Genomic DNA, 16,657 nt, shown 5'->3' on the forward strand with positions numbered 1-16,657 from the left:
AACTGCAGAGAGTCAAAGACACACAATATGATGCAAAACAAAGACACAAACAGCTGAGCATTCACAGATATGAAACGATCACAACGAGATGCTAAACCGCCACAAACTGACTTTAACCGCTCAGGATGAAACACAACACTGCAGAGAAACAAAATGTCCGCAGCGAGTTTTAAACACACCAAGAGATGACCGTTGTGTTTCCTTCCATCCACGTTAGAGACTCACAACTCATGTCAGGGACGCTTCAGTCACAGACACACAAACACACTCTCACCACAAACCGCTGAAAACACAATTGAATCAAATTACGCCATTAAAAGAGAAGATTAGAGCTAAAGCTAACTCTCGCCGGTAATGCTAACGCTAGCCGCTAATGAGTTAGTTCGTTAGCCTTACCTTAGCGTCTCAGGTGCTCTCAGCGTCCGGCTTCACTCATCTTCGACAAAACGGCTCCAAACTCGTTTTAACGTCCAGACTTCTTCAGTAATGAAGTTTCTCACGCTTCTAACAAAACAAAGCGACGAAGCCGACGATTCAAACGGTGGTTTTACTCCGTATTTTCACTCGTTTTTCTGACCGTGTTTCTCTGTTACTCTGCTCTGCTCGGTCACGGCCAATGCCGGCTCACATACGGCCGATGACGACACACGCCAGCCAACGTCGGCAGACAAACGCTGATTGGTCGGCTGAGTTGGCTCCGCCCGTCTTGCTTCTGATTGGTCGAATCAGCGGAAGTTGTTCATTCAAACTGAAGCCTGAACAGCGCTGAAGGAGAAGCTCAGAGCTTTTTTAATCTTCAAATGTCAGTCCTCAGAAAAATCGTGTCTGAATATTTGTTTACATATTATATGTTTGGAGATTTGTCAACATAAATGTCCACAAAACAGGAAAAACCCCAACAAAGTCGAGATAATGTAAGAGTTTTTATTAAATAGAGTTACTGATCTGAATGTAATCAACAAAATCAAAAGATTATAAACTCATAAATCAATTAAAAAGAACATTATTTACAGGTGTAGCTCAGCACATGTATCATTCATATCATTACAAATGTGAAACATATTTTTCCTGATATTTGTTCAGTTTCAGAGTATAAAAAAGTTATTAGTCATTGTGTTCAGCCCAGAAAACACAGGAGAAAATACAGGAGAGAGACGCAGAAACATGTGACCAACCTCAACAGGCAGCTGTTTGATTATCACAGCGCACACCAACATTTTTGAGGATATTTTGGACAGGGTCGGCTTTGTAAAAACTCAGGGTGGAGCAGATTTCCATTAACCAGTAAACATGTGAATGCCACTTAACCTCCACTTTAAAGGAATATTCACCCTAAAGGTATTCTCCCCTGTAAATTAACCAAGCAATATAAACAGTATAATGTGTCATCCAGTGGTAAATCTGCTGTTTGAAAAGACAGTTTAAGTTCACTAAAACAGATTTCATCACTGTGACATTTGGTGTTTTCATCTGCAACTGAAGAAAGCACATGAAAAAACACTGACAACACAGAGAGAAATAAAAAAACTAAATCAGAAAAGCTGAAAGTCAAACAGAACAAAAGAAAACCAGTAATTTTTTTCTTTCAGTGATAAAAACTTGTGTTTCTTTGTGCTGGATGTGTGTTGTCAAAGTGGTGAAGATTGTGTTTCTCTGTCTACTTGTGTTTTATTTATTTGCAATATTTTTTCTCCCCAGATGTGACATAACATTATCTTAAACACAGCTGGTGAATTACAGTGTAATTTTGTTCTATGAACCACGTACCAGTCGAATATTTACCGGTTCCTTCTTTAATGTTGGTACACAGGCAGAAAACAAGACAATGGGGATCAAATCACCTGATGAGTGTTTGTTTTTTACTGTAACAACAATTAACACCTTATGCTGCAGTCAGTCCAAAGACTATCAGCTTATATTGTCTGCGCTCCCCTGTGAAATCCATTACACTCCATAGTTTCTTTTCTACCACTGCGCCTACATTTAAACACACAATATGTCATTTTCCACCACTAGGGGGCTCTTAATCAAAACAATTTACCAGGAGCTGAATTCTCCTCCTCTCTAAAACAAACAGACCAGCGACTAAAATCAACCATCTGGATAATATAAAGTTATAAACAACCAAAATCTAAAAAGTGCAGTTTGAAAATGAATGAATGTATATTTTGCTCAAAGGGGATGTGACGCCCTCTACAGGAGACCAAAAGAAACATCAGCTTGATTAAAAATTCTCTTGGTTTGAAAACGTCTGGAAACATTTGGGATAATGTCAGAACACAACTCAAAATATATAACTCAGGTCTGTTTTTTAAGACATTTAAATGTGGAAAAGTTACTTCTTACTTATATTTTTAATTTAAGAAGCTGTAAAAAATACAATAAAAAAAATACAATTCATTCCCAGGTTTTAACTAATTCATGCTCACATTTTAACTAATTTGTGCATTTTTCAATTTTTATTTGCACGCTTTAACAAATTATTCCATGTTTTACTATTTTGTTTGCATGCTTTGCTTAATTTTTTCAAACATTTAAGGTAATTTGTGGCTGTCTCTCTATATATATGCATTTATCTTGTGTGCAAGAATTTAGTAAAACATGGGAATGAACTGTATCTCGTGCACATTTTGATTAATTCATTAGCACATTTTATCTTTTTGTTTGTCTTTAGGAAAAAAAAAATGATATGACCACTCCGTATTAATGTACCTGAATCATACAACATATTTAACACTGTGAATCACTGGCTGTATTTTAAATCGTAGATGAAAACATGAGTTGATTAACTGATCAACAGAAAATTTATTTTAATAATTGAATATTTGTTTTAATCATTGTGGAAGCAAAAGTTAGCTTGTTCCCACTCCTCTAATGTGACAATTTTCACTTTTTCTTTGGCCAAAACAAAAGATTTGAGCACGTTAGTTCAGACTCTAACATCAACATCACATCATCGTACATTCGCCACAGAATAAATTTACAATGGCAACCAAAAAAAAAAAAAGCTTTTTGTGCACAAAATGAATCATGTGACCTCCATCCTCGTACGTCATCTGTGTTTCTAGTAAAATGGTTTAAAACGTTGACATGCTCAAACTCTCTGATATCAAGGTGGCGTTTTGTGCGAACGTGACGAAGCTTTCAGTGTTACTGCTGGAGGAGGAGGAGTGAAGGAAGGGATGAGAAAGAGGAAGGGGAAGAAGAGGCTGCATTAATTCAGTTTGTAAGAAGTTAAAAAAATCTCCCCTCCCCTGTTTCCCTCCCCCCGCCTCAGATTCTATTATTGCAGAAGAGGAGGAGTTGAATTTAAGACAGCGCTCATAGAAAAAGTAGAGTTTCAGTTTTTAAGCCCAGTTTCTCGTCTCGCAGGAGCTCAGGTGTTGCGTTCAGGTGCTCTCTGGTCATCAGAGTTCTGTCGTATTGAGTCCAGTCAGGGTGAACGTGAACGCTCCTCCCTCTGTCAGCCTGTCGCACTTCTTCTTCGTTCATCTTTTCTTCTTTCTCTAGTTTTTCAAATCCTTCCCTTTCTTTCTTTTCCTTCGTGTCTTTTCTTCCTTTCCTCCCTTCCGTATCCTCTTTCCCTTCCTTACATCATTTCTTCTTTCTCTCTTCCTTCATTCTTTTCTCCTCCTGTCTTATTCTTTCCAACTTTCTTTGTTTCTTCTTCGTCTTTCTTCTCCATCATCTGCTATTCTCCCACTTTTCTTTTCTCTCCTTTCCTCAAATATTCTCTCATCTTTCTTCTCTCTCCTCCCTCCATCCTCTCTTCTCTCTGTCCCTCATCTTTCTCTCCCTTTATTTTATTCTTCCTTTCTCTTTTTGTGTCTTTCTTCTCCATCCATCCCTCTTGTTTCTTCTATCACCTCCTATCTCTCCTTTCTTTCTTCATCTCTCCCCATTCTCCTCCTCTCCTTTTATCCTCCATTCTTTCTCCACCTCCCATCTTTCCTCCCTCCCTTCATCTCTCCTCCCTCACCTACAGACGGACAGGTAAACAGACAGACAGGAGCGTTCCGTCCAATCAGGAGCCTCAGTTTTGATCACATGCCCGTGGAGGACAGTCCCAGCCCGGCAGCCTTGCTCATGCAGGGTAAACCCTGAGCTCCGGCTTTTGGGAAATCGTGCGCCACCACGCGACCGTTCTCTCCTCCGAGTCCCGACGCTCCTCCTCCTCCTAAACCTCCCATCACCGCCATGCCACCGCCTCCTCCTCCTCCTGCTCCTCCCGCCATCCCCCTGAGGCTGGTGCTCATCATAGCAGCATCAATCAGCTCCTGCAAGACAGAGAGAAGGGAAAAGGAGCCTGTTTCAAAAGTTTCAGGTTTCACGTTTTGTTCCTCTGATGCTTTCGTCTTGATCTCAGCTGTAGAAGGAAAGACAGAGATTTCCACCATCTTGTTTTTACTCTGTTGACTGATACTGAACCCAATAAATCAAAAACAAAACTAAAAGGCACAGTGATACTTTGAGCTAAATGCTAACATGCTAATGGATATTATGTTCACCATCTGAGTTTAGCGTGTTAGCAGTTGCTAATTAGTACTAAACACAAAGTAGGGCTGAGGTTGAACGCCTCAGAGACCTGGTAGATTTTTGATCATGTTTAAAATCAAGTTACAACCTGAAAGGACCATAAAGTTGTTTTAAAGTGACAGAAAGACAATGTGAGAAAAATCTCCATGTTTACAAAACAAAATGTCAGAACTGTAATTATATTGAGTTAAAGCAGTAACTGTTGCAGTGAGGAAGATTTAATCTTACACATTTAAAAAATGTCTAAAACAATTTGAAAACAAAAACAAACATTGGAAACGCAGATAATTTAAAAATTTGTTAATGTGACTTGTTGATTTGTAGAAAAAAAACTGCTGCTAAATTGCTCTGTTTTCTTCTGAACTATTTTATTGGAGATAACTTAGTCTCTTTTTTTGTTCTTTTATTCCAAATAGCTTATTTTGGTCAAAACCAAAGAATTAAAGGTCAAAATAAAAACTTTGGACTGGATAGATCTATGTGGAACTGCAGTTCCCATAATGCTTTGGAGGATGTAAACATGAAGTATTATGTTGCTGTGGATCCAGTGTTACACTGTGGACCTCAGATTCATATTTTGTTTTTTGTCAAACTGTCATCATTAAAAGAAGTTGAATTTATTAGCAGCGTCTTCTCGTTATTTCAATGAGGATTTATGGACATGTGTTGACAATGGACGTCAGAGATAATAACGTCCTGAGGAGGTGGAGGTCACAGTGAATTTGACTGAGTTTGAACTATAATGATGCCTCTGCACTTTCTGTTTCAGTATTAAATGTGATTGTAAACATGTAAACAGATGATTGGAAGGTTTTTGAACAAATACTGTTTGGGAAACACAGTCGTCACCAACAGCAGTAACAGTGATAGTTGTTTCTGAGTAGCATGGTAAAGCTCCTTCACCGTCTCTCCTCTCAGTGAGACTAATGATGTGGATCCAGAGTTAATATCCTGTTTCAGCTCTCTGAGGCTCTCGTACTCCCTCGCTGTTTGCCGCTCAGCATCAACGGTCGCCATGCAGTTTGGTACAAATAAATCCCAGGTTTATTCGTTTTTTTTTTTTTCTTACGGGAGCAGCTCCAACACTCAAAACACCTCAGAGCGAGCGCTCCCACGTCTGAGCAACAGAGTCAAACACTTACCTCCCTCCTGCTCTCACCTCGACGGCAGGAAGTTAACAGCTTACAACCCACCTTGGTCAACTTCCAAACACTGTAAACAATGTATCTCTCTCGTTCTCATGTCTCTCGCCCGTCACTCTTACTGTGATAGAGCTTTTTACTGTCACAGTGAGAACAGCATCTGTCTGTGGACAGAGTCTGACTATCAATGCTGCTGCCTGCAGGCATCAGCATCCACCTGTTCTGAATCAAAAATAAATAAGCAGTGTTGGTTTTTAGCGGGTGTAATGCTTAGTGCCAGGAAACAGTTTTAATTTGAAATTATTGGACTGACACTTAATGTAAAGACTCAAACTTTCAAGATCAGGCCTCTGGCTGCAGCAGATCAACTTTCATCTTTATATACAGTCATTGGCAGCAACAGTTACTCACAGAATCACTTCCCAGAGAAAGCTCTATTTTTGCAGCAATGCTTTACATTGAGTTAATAGAGGGAAAACATTCACCTCTGTTTTAATGTTACAAGAGAACAGGCTGCAGTATCAATAATGTATCAGAGGAGGATGTATCATGGCATGCTCTTGTACTGATTAGTCCTCCTGATGCTGCAGTGCTCCTCCATTTGAATACATCTACCTCTGCAGCAGGTAACCGCAGTGTAACCCTGCTCTGCAAACTCCTCCATCTGCTCTGACTGATGAAATCCTGCACACATGTTGTGTCACTGCTGCCTTCAGCGAGGAGGTTTTAAGTCCTCCCTTTGTGCCCAGACGCACATGTGAAGAGAATAACAAAAGTCCAGCAGAGAGGAGAGTAGCAGTCTGGTGCTTCTGCTGTGGAGAAAATGACTCTAATGACTTGTTTGTTCCTTCTGAGCAGCCCCATCAAAGTCTCAGTATAAACCACCAGCGCCTGTAATGAGGCGACTGCAGTTTCATCACATACAGACGCCGGCAATAAAGAGGAGCTCGAGAGCAGAGTGTCAGATAAACAGAGTTCAGCTGACGCTCTTTTAAATGGCAGTGATGTTGATGCTCCTGCCCTGTGGCTGGCGTTATTCTGCTCGATGAAGAGCTACGATAAAGCTAAAGATACTGCAAAGACAAAGGTCCTGATGCACATGATTGTGAATGATAGAAACTGTGTACAGGTCTCTGATGATCCAACAATATTTACATCTGAGCAGAGGATAAACTCAGCTCATGCTCATATTTGTCCAGGTTTGACAAGTAATCTGCTTAATTTTACACGTCACAGCCAATGAAATTCCAGTTTCCTGTTCCAACTTCTCTGAGTCTCTCCTGTTGTTTGAACAGATCTGAGTCCAAAAACTATTCAGAGTCATTCTACTGTTTTCGCTGTTACGAAGAAGAGAAGAGGAAATGGCTGCAGATGATAAAGGAAGTTATAATTCCTAAACGATCAAGGAAAAACAATGTTTGATGCCAGCGAGTGCTAAAATTAGCTAGCTAATCAAGCTAACCATAGCACCTGCTGGTAAAAGCAGGTACCCCTGATATAAGCTATGAGTTTTACAGGGCTTACAGAGTTTTACGGATAGAAACTGAAGAACTGCTCGATCAGCTCATACGCTTACAAACTGCAACACAACAGGACCACAGAACCAAGGGTCAGTACAGCCGACAGCTCAGACCTGATGACTTGATCGAACTGGACTCACCTTCATCCTTCTCGACTCGATCCGTGACTTATAGCAGAACTCGACCAGAGCCACGAGCATGGCTAGCCCCAGCCCGCCGATCAGAATGTAAAACACTCCCGCCACGTTGCTCAGACTGAGCGCGCTCGTCTTGTCCTGTCAGCACAAAGAGGTGGGGTCAACCAATCGTGGTCCAGGTGGTTTTGACATCACTGCAGTTTGAATTCTGGATTGTCTGAAGCTAAATCGCTTTATGTTAACTAGGACATTATCAAAATCTCCAAAGCTAAGATAAAATATGTTTCTAACTAAGACAGTTTATCAGCGTTCAAAGGCTGCGATACAGAGGCAACATGAGACAGGAAAAAAAGAAAAGAAGATTCTTCTCAGGCTGGTCCAGGAAGTGAAAGTCCAACTAATTTTTCTCTATAAATGATGTTGGGAGACTCACAGTGGATCAGGATGAAACTTCAACAGTTCAAAGGGTGAACAGCTGCTTTAGAAAATATCTGGTTCTGGGGGACAAAGTCTGAGGTTGTAAACGTGTGAACGCACGTCGCAGCAAGAAACATCCAATCACAGAGCTGAATTTTCTTCTCATAATTTGGGATATTATCTTATTATCTTCTCCATTGCCTCAAATCACAGCCTTTGACAACCCATATCAATATATCTGTCACATGCAGCTTCATGCACAGAAACGCAAACAGACTGAGGGAAAATAAAATAAAATAAAAACTAATCTCTATAGGCAGCTTTCTTTGTTAATTTATTGGCTCCAGCATCTCTCTTCTCTACACCACAGTTTTATTGAAAACAGAGGAGTGAAAGGAAATGGGATTTAATTGGTTGTTGAGCTATTGTTTCAGTGGTTGTGTGTTCGTCTGTCACATGCATCACTTTGGTTTTTTAGTTTGATGTCACGTGACTTATCTTTCTCATCCAGTAGCATGCAACCTGTTAAGAAACAACCAAAATAAACAAACAGGAGGAAACAGCACTCAGAGAGACCGAGGCCTTTTCCTCAACACAAAGTGCTGTGAAGTTGGGGAGAGCCTATCAGAGGGCTTTCCTCTCCAAACTGTCATGTCAACCTCATACAAAATGTATGAAAAGACCCTTAGAAGTCAGACTGAAATGATATTAAATGAGAATTGATGTGTGTGAACATTGTCTCTTTCTACCCATGAAACCCTGTTTTCTTTAATTTTCCTTGTCCACTCTGATTCTGATCCTCTAATTCATTTTCTGAACATTGGCTATTAATACTGAAACTCAACAGTTACAGCAACAGTTACATTTCTTCTTTTTTCTCCTCTTTTCATTGATTAACAACAAGACTATGATTATTGACACCATCTAGTTAAGAATTCAGTTGGACGGATAGAAATATGGCCAATACTGACATAGAGCATATATCACTGTTTTACAAACTGAAACATTAAATAAGATATCACGGAAAGAGTCAGGGGATAAATGTTAAAAAAAATAGACCCTTACAGGATGAGAACGTCAACACCTGCAGCAGCTTCATGATCAATCAAAAAACAAATCGTCCTGGTTGAAAGAGCAGGAATCCAATCTGTCAAGTTTTTATCGTGGTCTTATCTGTAGTTTACAATGAAGTTCGACATTGGAGGTGACCTTACATCTATTTTTTTCTCCAAAATCTGAAGCAGAATATCTTGAGATCTGTTCTCAGGCTGTTTCCCTGTTGTCATCTCAGAAAATTACCATTTCATTTCCTCCTCATGTGCTATCCTGACTCAACGTCCTGTGATTGGTCTCAAAGTTCGAACCATCCAAAAAAGGTGTTTTCACACCACGAACGAAGCAAACCATGGTTCAGTTTGATGCAGACCTAGACTACCTCTTTTGGTCCAGACCAAACAAGTTTAGGTGTAAAAGTGTCCTTAATTAAGAGGGTTTTCTGTGATGAGCTCTGTATTTTTAAGGACATTTTAATGTTCACCTTGTGCTTTAGGATAATGTGATGGACATTTTCTTTAGATCAAATCTTCAATCATTGAATTCAGTTTTTCATTTCTGCTTTGAATAAACCAGGCAGACAAAGATGATCACTAAACACTGATGTGGACATGGCCTTGGGTCTCTGTCATTCTCACTACACCAAACTAATCCATCCACACCAATCACCACACATTACTGCAGTTTTCAGTCTGACATTAAGATTGTCTTTTTCTCCTCACCGACTACAGACTGTTAAACATTTCCCCCCATTCGTTAGTGACGGTCTGTTACACAGCGAGCTCAGAGGAAACAGGAGGTACATGACAGATTGGAGACAAAAACATCAGTGTTTGTGTGTGTGTGGGAAGGGAAGTAAAGGGAGGGAGGGGTGAGGGAGGGTGAGGGAGGGTGAGGGGAGGTAAAGCTGTGGTCAGTGGCTTCAATTTCATTTGGTTAGCAGCCATAAACAGAGAGAGAGGAAGGGAGAGAGTCATAAAGTGATAGAAAGAGAGAGAGAGAGAGGAAAATATATCTGCAGTTTTAAAAATCTGACTTTTTACATCTGACGTATGTTGAAAAATAAATAAATAAATAACTGGCTTTTAGTCTGGAGCTTCTCCTCCAGGCCAGATTTGTCACGTTGATGCAGAATAGCTTCTTCCCGCTTGAGACAGAAAAAAAAAATTAGCCTGAAAACGAGTCATTTTCAAAACTCCAGGCCACTGTACAACCACCGGGACAGACTAAAAATATAAATGTAAATGTGGAACCCAAAGGCGGTGAGGATTTGCGATTAAAAGTAAAGTGATGTAAAAAGTCACATTTTTCAGCAGAGTCATTCGTCCATCCGTCCATCCGTCTGTCTGTGGCTGCTTCCAGTGAACTGTGCTGACCACAGGATTTTCTGGAGAACAGAAGGAAGGCTGAGCAGAGAAAAGCCTCTGAAGAAATCTGATGGATTTCCACTGATCTGGAGACATGAAAACCCCTTATCTCCAAAAAGTCTGCTTTGTCAGAACCGGCTAAAGCCCGGCTCATTTTCTCATCAATTTGCATAAATTTGTCTGACTATACGCACCGTTTGGAACAAGTTTTGTGGAAACTAAGTTCATAAAAATGTACTCAGCATATAGACGTCAAGTGCAAACTGGAGTCATGGGGCTTTCACATGCCATCAGAAGAGTTAAATAAGATCATGTTTTGCTTGATTCTTCGTCCAGTTCTTCAGAACAGTCAGCTGAGCAGCAGTGTTACACTCTGAAAACAAAAAACTCTTCAGCCGAAAATAAGCTCTGACTGTAAACACAAAGGTAGATTCACAAAGGTAATTCCACTCATGTCTGCCCATTAAACATGAAGCTACAGTCAGGAGACAGTTAGCTTAGCTTAGCACAAATGAAGGAAATACAAGGGGAGTGAGGGGAGAGTTCAGAAGATCAGTTCAATTCTTTGAGTGATTCTACAGAAAGTTTGAAGTTAATACCTTCTTCTTTTTGCAACTGAAAGTCAACTCTGTCTGAGAAAATGTTTACAGCAGCCATGATGTCATCATCACTGTCAAAATGGCGACCACTGAGCTCCAAAGCTTCAAATCCACATTCAGCTGACATTGTTCATTTTCTCAGATAGAACTGACTTTCGATTTTTAATGACCTGAAACAGAAAAACTGTAAAAGTTATTAACTTAAAACTTTCTGCATATTAACAATCAATACCAAGGCTTGTACTCATAGAAACAGAGCTACACCCAGGTAACTACGTTTGTGGTGAAATATCAGTGTTTAAAGGTTAAAATAGTCATTTAAAAAGAAAAAAGACAAACAAACTGAATTTGCCCAAAACAAACAAACAAAAAAACCTATAAATATTTCTACCATACTTGAAGAGAGAAAAACCTTTCCTTTTCAGAGTGTACTTGCTGAGGTCTATGTTTTGGGGGATGTGGGTTTGATGAGGAAAGATGGGGTGGGGGTAAACCAACACATGACCTTTGGGACCAGGCCTGAGCGACCTCAAGAACTGACCTTTCTGCCGGAGTCCTTGTGTCCACACTCTCCCTTGTCATACCACCACTTGTTTTTCAACTTGTCTAAGACGGCTTGTTCATTGAGCTTCAGTACTGCTAGGTTTACTGGGATTCTTCAAAGAACCATGGAGGGGGGTGGGGGGTGGGGGGGTAGGGAATAACATAAATAACATTATGCACCTCCATGTTATCTTATGTTATTGTTCAGCTGCACAGCAACAGGGCTGCAGTGGCGGCGGCAGCAGTGGCAGCAACGACTTTAGCAAATAGTAGCATTAGCAGTACAGATGCTGTGGTACACTACAGAGAATACCTCAACAACAAAGAGAAAGGAAAACAAAAGCAAACAAAAAATAGGCACAATCACACATAAAACTGTTTTGGAAAATGTCAGCGTCAAAGTGATATGCGTTAATACTCCATCTAGCTTTGTTTGGCCTGACTCCCTACGTGCGAGATGTGTATTACTATATCACTTTGGGTAACCGGCAAGAGCTGAAAACACTCCGGGATCTTTGGGCTTACTGAGCAACACTGCTTCATACAGATACAGTCTACTGTCCACAAACCAGAAATCATATAAACTGTAGTCTGCAGGCGAAGGTAAATTGAAGTGGACTGAGTCAACACTTTAAAATACTGAGACGTTCTGTTCCAGGGCTGGATATGTAGTTACTACTTGTTATAAATGTAAGTGAGAGAACACAAAAGTTTTTTGGCTCTCTGTTGTTTTCAAGACTTAGCTAGCCTGATACAGATCATAAAACGGCAGCAGAGTCGCATTTGACAAATGACTGAATGTCCCATATCTGGTAGCCTGATGGTTAAGGGTCATAAGACCTTAACATTCAGGATTCCTCTCTCTCTTTAGACAACTGGCAAATAAAGGCAAGAAGTCAAGAGAATTCTCTTTGAATGCATTACAGGGCTCTTGCATCTCTCGTACAGGCAGCTTTGTTGAGTGAAGCTCCTCAAAATTAAATGAAGAGATGCTAATTTGGTGAAACTGGACCCTGGTGCACATCTTTGTATCAACGCCCACAACTCTGATTTATTAAGTGGTTCAAATAGGTCAGGTGTTTGATTATTGTTGCCCTATTTTAAGCAACAGTCCAATCAGAGCTTTGAAGGTGGGATTACGATTCCACAGTTTGCTTGCTACCTAGCTACTGCATATCCATGGAAAATAGCTGCAAGCCTGGGAAAGACAGATGCAGCTGTGAAGGTTTATATAACTGAATTTACAAAGATAATAAATCAGCTAATTTCTCGGATCATGCTGGAAAACATTAACTGCTCCTTGCAACTGCTACCAATGCTTCCATATTAACTAAAACTGACCTTGATGGGATGGATAAAGTCATTTACTACTGAGTGAAATCTGCTGAGCGTTGCTGCTTTTAAGGACAGTTTGGGCTCAGTGATTGTATAAACATGGATTTAACTGGCCTGATGGTTTTTGTAAAACTGGATGAGCTCAGCTCTAGGGATAATACTTCTACTACTTAATACATCTTGTTTTGTCTAGACCTTCTAGACCGAAGTCTAGACCGTTAAGGTGTTTTTTGTAAAATACCCCCTGGATCAGAAGGTGAGAAAAGTTTTCTAGTCCAAAGAGAGATTAATGTTGATAGAGCAGTCACCTCTTACTCCAGCTGTAGAACTAACTGTAACTATGAAAGACACCAAACATTGCATCATATTTTTAGTTTCAGTGGTGCCATCCGGAGTGTTTTATGCTTGATATTCAAGTTGTGAGTTGTTGCCGGTTACCCCGGTGTGCCATTGCCTGTCGTTACCCGTTGGGGTTACGGTGATCTGACCTTGGAGTCCCCTCCCCCGGTGCCGCACTCTCCCTTGTCATACCACCATCTGTTTTTCAATTTGTCCAACAGGCCCTGCTCGTTCAGTTTTAACACTGCCAAGTTAACAGGGTTTCTACGGGGATGATAGTAACAATAGGGGATAAAAGGGAACTAAGTGTTAATGAGCAGGTGACTACCATAGTGAAGAAAGCAACATCATTACATGTATCTACTGATGACAGGCAGGTTATTATCAGTGTAGTCATAAAATGAATGGTGCACCAAAGGACAGGTTCCCTGCTCTTCAACCCAGACCATGTCAAGATGTTGTTTACCATCATTTAAAGTTGTGCACATTGCATCCACGTAGCTTCAGTTTAAAGGATTCTGTCGCAGCCATTCAGTGGGCTTAAACACTGTCTCATGCTGTAATCATTCAGGCTTTCAAACATCATCATAAATCTCCTTTTTAAAATAAAAAACACAGACAGAACTTGTGTATGTTCTACAAAAGCCAGCAAGTCCTCTGACCTGAACCATACTGGTCACTTGTCCCTACCCTTAGATACGACCTATAGGAGTATAGTTGCAGCAGGTGTTCATCATGATTACAATAATAAACAGGTGGTTAAGAATGTGGTCATGGTTTGGTCTGATGCCTATTGGGCAAAGAGTTGGTTCAAGGCAGACAGGGACCTAGCGGTGGTGATGGATGCTTGGGTTGTCACCTTTCTTGGGGTGTAAAGTCCTATTTCATGGTATCAAGTAGTTTGACTCACTTCAGCACTGGCTTTCAAACCAAACTCCCTCAAAGGGGGTTGGTCTGAAGCTTTGATTGACCTTGGCCCGGTGATCTTTGACAACCCAGGCTGTTACATCATTAATATTCTCTATACGCTTGGTGTAGCTGTGTTTGCATGAACGATCACTCTTGACCAGTTGGTAGCAGCGATGAGGCTTTGGACTGACGTCAATGTAAAACTTCCAAGTTAATCTCAGTTTTGATTATTTGTTTTGGATATCAACCATAGAAATGAGATCAAGCAGCAAGGATTAGGGTATCGACATGAAGGCTGGTGTCACTCTACATGATAAAGGAAAGACTGTGATGTTTTGGGACGACCTCTAAATTGAACAACCACTTGAGAATAATCCTTTAAATCTTCTTTTGGACATATTCAAACAGGATAATCTGAGGATATCAACAGCTAAAAATTTGACATGTAGCTGATCTCTGAGAGAAGGAGCTGATTGGAGTTGTTGGTGACAAACACATTGTGGCTGCTCCTTTTGGCTGTGGCTTTTAAATGGATGGACGGATGGAACAATTGTTCCTCTGGCTTGTGTTGAGCCTGGTGATGAGCTACAGCAGAAAGGTTAGGTTTTCATAACTGAAGCTGGTTGTAAGGTTGGTGAGGGAAAACAACATTTTAATATGGTCTGGGTTGAAGAGCAGCAAATAAATCCTACTACTGACTACTGTGCAGCAAACCTCAACTTGCATTCATTTCCATACCTGATAAATAAAGGAGAAACAACAGTCAAATGTTCAGACATAAATACCATGTGGAAAATAACATGTTAAAGTAACAAATTCAGATTAGAATTAATCACATAAGATGGAAAGTTGTCTTTTACATTTGTGTCTTTTTCCTACCATCTTCTATTAACCTACAAAATAACAGAAGTACCCACTGGTTGCCTGTTGTTGCCCTTTACATACCAGTGATGGTCAAAGCTACAGAGTGACAGAAAGAAAGCAGTGATGTTTTAATGGTGAAAGCCAAGGAAAATTAATCACTACTATAGTAACAGTAACAATAATTAATGTGATGACAGCAACAGAAGATTTTTGTTCTAAAGTGCATTATGTACAGAGAAATGTACAATACAGACATAAAATAACACGAGAAGAAAACAAAGTAGTCCAGTTAAAATGTGCACAAATCAAAATATATATAGATTGTGTGAATTAAACTAATTTGTTTGAAGAAATATAAATTTGCAATAGCAATGTTTGTTATATTTGAGAAACTGAGCCATGCAGTTAAACTGAGAAGGTTCCTGTTACTTAAAACTTAAATTTCCCCGTATTTCTTTACACAATAGAAGCTGCAAGTAAACTTTTAGTCAGAATGGTGGTATTCCTTCACTATCCCCAACCAAATTATGGAAAAATTATCTAAATCTAGTCACAGTCAGTTCAGCAGTAATGCTCTACTGTAAAACCATCTGCTCCTCTTAATGTTTCTTCTATTTTTTTTTCCAGGTAAAGGCTTTTTAGGGGGAGTTGTTCCTTATCTGAATTGAGGGTCTGAGGAGAATGGATGCTGTATGTCATACAGACTGTAAAGCTGCTTGAGGCAAATTTGTGATATTCTAAATAAAACTGATTGACTTGACATTTGCTGCCAATCCATGACAGATAAATGAGTTTACATTTAATCGGTTTCTGGCTTGTCTCACCTGGAGTATTTTAGCATTTTAAACATCACTGTTTTGATGTTCAGAAACAACTGGACACTGAAAAAATGTCATTTTGGAACAATACTCTCAGAATAATCCACTTAGAACAGTCATCATAAGTTTTTACAACAGCAGCATGAGTGGAGAGCAGATGCTGGTTAATGGGAGTTTTCTCAGTGGAAATGATGAAAGGAAGGAGTCGGCTTAATTTGTCAGCTGTTAGTACTGAGAGCCGGTCAACCCAGAGACAGAGGACACAGTCTGTTCAAAAGGAACTCATGAGCTAATGTATCTGATGTGTAAAAGTGATTACACAATATGCTCAGTGTTCAAGTGGTTTAACGGTAGCGTTGCTAGGCAACTGATTAGATAAGCTGATGCCTTTTTCTTCTCTCTTTTCAAAAATGGTGAATGATTTTGTGTTTTCTGCATCTGCAACTCCAAACACATGCAGAAAAACAAAGCGAATAACTTCTATGGCTGCTGCAGCTCATGAACATATTAATTTGCTTTACACAAACCTAAAACCATTTTACAATGAAGGTAGAATGTCAAGTCAATTTTCTTATCTCTAATGTGTTTTTTCTGCAGCACTGTACAAGAGCACAGACACATGCTTTTCCCAGGGATTTAATAATTTTATGACACTGAAGAACACATAAATTATTACATTCAGCATGTGCTAATCTCATCTTTGGAGTAATTTCCTTTCTCTGACTCTGGGTTGGCTGTAAAATGCTGATGTGAGGCAGAAAGAATGAGAACAAGATGTCCTCTCACAGAACATCTGATAAAAACATGGACAAAGTCACTGATGTCTGAAACAAAGAACAGGAAGAGAATTATTTTTCAAATGCTGCTGTCAGGTAAAAAAAAAATCCATTTAGGTGATATTCATGTTTTAGCTGAGGTACAATAAACAGGTGAGCTTTCCAGTCCTGTTGGACCTAGTTGGACAAGATGCAGAACTAGTAGGACCAAATCTACAACAAATCCTAGTGAGGATTGAACTAGTGGAGGAAACTTGACACCTGTTATCAAGTATGCAGGATAAATACTCAAACAGCTTTAA

The 16,657-nt window shown here is 39.9% G+C and overlaps 1 protein-coding gene across 1 annotated transcript in view; it reads right to left on the minus strand.

The window, feature by feature from the left end:
• Positions 1–910: 910 nt before the first annotated feature.
• Positions 911–16,657, minus strand: part of LOC108890168 (glutamate receptor 1-like) — a gene marked incomplete at its 5' end in the record, with an annotated part of 29,008 nt that continues 13,261 nt past the window's right edge. The window contains 3 exon segments of the mRNA XM_051067496.1: positions 911–4,277; positions 7,339–7,473; positions 13,138–13,252. Coding sequence (XP_050923453.1) covers positions 4,044–4,277; positions 7,339–7,473; positions 13,138–13,252 — 484 coding nt within the window.

Source organism: Lates calcarifer, unplaced genomic scaffold, assembly GCF_001640805.2.
Source record: "Lates calcarifer isolate ASB-BC8 unplaced genomic scaffold, TLL_Latcal_v3 _unitig_1695_quiver_769, whole genome shotgun sequence".
NCBI lineage: Eukaryota > Metazoa > Chordata > Actinopteri > Centropomidae > Lates > Lates calcarifer.